The 5,000-nt window shown below is 41.7% G+C and overlaps 1 protein-coding gene across 2 annotated transcripts in view; it reads right to left on the reverse strand.

Moving 5' to 3' along the window:
• prss12 (serine protease 12) overlaps positions 1 to 5,000 on the reverse strand; it is a 30,601-nt gene that overhangs the window by 3,429 nt on the left and 22,172 nt on the right. For both annotated transcript variants that reach the window (XM_035530300.2, XM_081714408.1), the window contains exon 12: positions 4,181 to 4,482. In XM_035530300.2, the coding sequence (XP_035386193.1) occupies positions 4,181 to 4,482 (302 nt within the window). The remainder of the gene's footprint in view (positions 1 to 4,180; positions 4,483 to 5,000) is intronic.

Below are 5,000 nucleotides of genomic sequence, written 5' to 3' on the forward strand. Positions count from 1 at the left end.
CATGCGCACACACATGCACACACACATGCGCACACACACATGCGCACACACATGCGCACACACATGCACACACACATGCACACACACATGCACACCCACACCATCCCTGTCAAGCTTAACTGGTATTGCCAAAGCTTAAACAAAAGATGTAATAGACAACAATACTAAAACTGCTACCAATAACAGTAATAACAATAATACAACTACAACAATACTCTTATTACAATTTTTACTTCTACCAATAATTCTATAACAGAAAATAATAATAATAATAATAACAATAATAATAATAATAATAATAATAATAATAATAATAATAATAAATAATAATAATAATATTATAATAATAATAATAATGAAATGCTCTGTATCTCTGGTATCTGATACGGTCGATCACTGTGCCTCAGACTGTGACAAAAGTGAACATACAGTGCTGCCAGTGTGCTAAACTTTTTATGTTCACCAAGAACATACGGCAGCTTCCCATCGAGGAGATTTTTAAACTCAGGGACTATGTGACTAATTTTGATAAAGAATTTTGTTCTAATCTAGGTCAAATTTGTACATTCAGTTAGAGAGTGCAGCTCTGTCTCCATCTTATTGTCCTGACCCTGCTGGCACAGTTTCTGCTATTTAGGTAACCAGGACTGTTTATGTCTGCCAGTGTCTCTGGCCAGGCAGTGGTCACAGAGTCTGTACTAGGTCTTGGTCTGTACTAGGTCTGGGTGAACTTCAGGTTTGGATCAGATGGTGTGATTAGGTAATCTGTCAGGCTATACTGTTGATTTAGGGCCAAATAACACTCCATTTTATGCTGTGATTTTGACTGAGCTTCCCAATAAGTGATTTTGTTTTGTTTGAGTTGGTTTGTAATTTTGAGTGATTCTGATTGGATTTGCTGTTATGTTCTGGTCCTGAGCGTGTGTATTGTTAGTGCGTGTTAGCGTAGTATTAGTGTTAATGTTGAGCTGTGTTTCAGGACGAGCTGAGTGAGTCTCTTCGTACTGCTTTAGAATGATATGAGTGGGGGTCACTGTGTTGCCCTCCCTCTCTCAAACACACAGTGTGAATCTTGATAAAATATCATTAATTCTTGGACAGCTTTTTAAAGTTAACACATAATAGTTCTCACACAAATACAACTGTTTCGGGGGTGACAAGCCCCATCCTGTAAATAACACCCACAACAACCTTGTCGGTTTTGGAAAATGCATCAAACAACAAAACTGCACACAGTAAATGAGCGTAGAATTTTGTTTCTTCCACACCGACTTGACATTGTTTTCACTAAGTGTTAACCAAGTCTAAATACAGATGTATAAAAGACGAAACGCAGATTGCATACACATGGAAAAAAAAACAAGTGTAACAATGCAATTCATCTGCTTATTTACATCTAGATGTAACCTTTAACAATTACACCACTAGCTCCATCATACTGTTTTAACCATAGTGAGATTTAGCGTTTACATATTAATCAAATACAAATATACTAGAGACTTTGTGATGTAAACAACTATTGTCAGAGCTTTCAAAGATTAAAAGCAGCAAATTGCTTAACTTTCTCCACAGTTCTCTTCAGGTTCTCCTGAGGTTTCAGCGAATGTTACAAACCTAAGGTAAGCTGTTTATTTTATGAGCACTATGGTATTAAAAATATCTAAAGAATATTTTTGATTGAGTCGGTTGTAATAAGATGCAGAAGTTGGTGTCCAGTACCAAAAAAATAAAATAAGATAAAATTAACGGACCTGTCGGAACCCATAGACGGATTAATGAAGGATGACGGGCACGCTCCATAAGGTGATACGCCAAACAGTTTGGCAACATTTCAGTGCAACGGAGCCATCCACAATCACCTGGGTTCAGTCCAACTGAACACCTCATGGGATGAACTTGAGTACAGCATCTGCAGAGAGGAGTGCTGTGTGCAGTTGTGTCTGCAGGGTCAACGGTCAGCGGCGGTGCGGCAGCTGAGTAACTGCTGTAACACACGGCAGCTGCAGCCAGTGCTGTAGATGAGCCAGTGCGATACTGGGCAGGGGTTTCTATTTTGTCTGATCACTAAGTATTTTTCATTCGAATGGTAACAAATTCACCACACACTATGACATAACTGCTTAGACTGACAGAACTTGGAACTCTGACAAGGTCTTGTCAGAGAAAAATATTTCCCAGCTGTTTGCAAGTCAAAGGAGGTGAGCGAAATAGACCGAGGCCAAACGATCCTCCCGAGCGCTCAAAAAACTCGCCCAGGGCCAGACTCTGCGGTTCTTGGTAGTGGAATCAAGATCTTTGGACACCAGAGGGCTTTCATAAAAATAACGTTCTCCCTAGCTGCATTAAATCCTAGAGCTGCCTCAAATAAAACCGTGCTGAAACTACACTAGCAGTTTCTCTACAGCATGAAGGATATGTAGCGGGAAACGTTCTACCCGTGTGAACGATTTTGGAGTTTACCTATTAACATGGAATATTTTTGTGAAATAGAATATATTCTGTCATACAGAGGAAACAGTATATGAAGATCACACCAAAAAAAGGCTTCTTCAGACTAATTAGGGCAATTGTTTGCTAGATGTTTCGCTTTGGATTTGTATTCTTTAATGTGTCACACTGAATGCCTTGTGGATATCAAGGCTTCTTTGGCAAACAATGTTTTTACAATAAATGTCAAGAAAAACTGACATCATTCTTTTTGGTTCTCCTAAAATGACTGAAAATCCGGTCGGAAACCCAGGAGTGTTGACAGAGTATGTCCAACCAGAGTATGTTTAAAAAATACAAATAAAAAATCGGAAAATCTAGGTGACTTTTTTTCCCCTCAGACTTAAGATTTAATCTATAAATCAACTCTGTTAATGACAGGTTTTAGATCAGGCCCTGATCAGGGACCAACTTTTATAAAAACTGGGTTAGACTAATTTAATTCTTTGTACATAGGAAACATTTATTCATACCAATATAATATGGTATATTATACATTATAGTGCTCATCTTTTCTGTGCTTACTCTGCTCCTTACTCTTTGAGGTCCTCAGACCAGTCACTGCTGACCATTACTTCTGATGTTACCGTCACTGTTGACCACTACTACTGACCGTTACTGTTACTGCTGACCATAACCATTACAACTGTCTGTTACTGCTGCTCGAGCTTAAGCATGACCATTCCTCTTCAGTGAAGCAAGCTGCCCTAGAGCATTAGGTCTGCCCTCTCCATGAAGGCCAAGAAGCTCCTCACTTCGGCGTCTTATTGGCGTAAAGTGACCGTGTGTTTGGGTTATGTCTCGGGTATTTCCTGATGCTTTTTGTTTGCTTCTCTCCCTAACTATACAGTAGTTAATATATATGTTGCAGTTTACAACACTTGGTCTACTGTTGACATTTTAAATGTGCTCTCGACGAGCTGACACTCCAGTTGGTCGGAGAACATTTCGAGGAAATGGAGCCAACGACTGGGCTATCCACAGACGCCAGGGCTTCCACTCGACACCTCCAGGGGGTACGCTCATTCACAGCATCTGCAGAGAGCAACCTCTGCTCTACTACATTTTACTTGCTCACTTTTCTTACTAATTGTTCATTTCTGGGGCCAGGTTTAGTCAGGTTACTTTTCTGAAATTCACTAAGTGAGGGAGTATGATGAGAGTTTATTTTTATTATATGGTGCTTAAAAACAAAGTGATGTATATGCTTTTTAACTTCTTTGAAGAGCAACGTCAGCACCATTCTAGTCGTGTGTCGTCCCCCCCCCCACACACACACACATGCACACACACACACGCACACACTTACCTTCCCTGTCAAGCTGCTTCTCCAGCGCACTCCTGTTATCACATTGTCTCATCACATCTCAGCTCAGACTACACACACACACAAACACTAACGCACACACAATCACGTCTCTCTCTGCCTGGACTGCCTGGAAAGCATCTTACTTTGAAAGAATGCCCCGTGGGCCAGAATATGGAATTTCTTTTACAGTTGCTATGTTCTCTATGTTTCTGTATCAGAGCCTTCAACTTTCTCTTTTCTTCCCACCCATTTCACTTTTTTAGGAAGAATGCGAAAAAATAACACCATTACCTGAGCCCTGATACTGAAGACAGGCATTTTATGTGTAGTATTAATCATTTGCGTGAGTGTCAGTGTGTGTGTGTTGGTCAAAATAGCCCCCACCTGTGTCTCCCCAGCCGGTGATGTAACAGTTGGCTTTGGCCCTCGGAACCCTCTCCCTGCGGCCGGGCAGGCAAACGGGTAGCACTGAGCGACTGAGGCGCACGCACCCATCTCCACGGTGCCCGTCGGCCCCACCCCCCACCAACAGCCGCACCAGTGCTAGGTCGTAGTCGTTGCCATGGGGCCGGTAGTGCGGGTGCATCACGATGCGGTCCACGGCATACTCCTGCTCACCTTCCTCGGGGACCAGAGCGTGGTAGTCTCCCACACGCACCTTATACAGCACCGTGCTGTTACCATACCTGAGAGAGAAAGAGGAAGAGAGAGAGAATAGGGTGTGTGTGTATGTATATGTATATATATGGTTTTTGTGGGGGTTTTTTACATACATACTAGCAGCTATTCCCAATTACCCAGGCACTATGAAGGTCAACATTTTAAGAAGAAGCACTACAGGTGAGGGAAATGAAAAAGAGAGGTGATAGCAATACATAATATGTTCCAGTGCCATTCAAGCCCATATACTCTCAGATTGAGACGTAGGTCTTCTTTAATAGTTCAATTTATGATGAGAAATTTAAAACAGGCTAAAAGCGAGGTTAATGAGGATAAAGGATATTTTATCTTTGGCATGTGTGTGGCTAGCTGTTAACCTGGGAGTACTTGTTTCTGTATTTCCTGTCTGTGTGTGTGTGTGTGTCTGCGTACTTGTCCTTTCGTCTTCTATCATTGGCTGAAATCGCTACTGTGGCGCAGAAGCGCTTGGCTGTGGTGTCCCGTTGCACGTCGCGGGCTTTTCCAGAACCAAGACACCTATGCC

This window comes from Electrophorus electricus, chromosome 5 (assembly GCF_041902795.1).
Source record: "Electrophorus electricus isolate QZ-2024a chromosome 5, ASM4190279v1, whole genome shotgun sequence".
NCBI classification, from domain to species: domain Eukaryota; kingdom Metazoa; phylum Chordata; class Actinopteri; order Gymnotiformes; family Gymnotidae; genus Electrophorus; species Electrophorus electricus.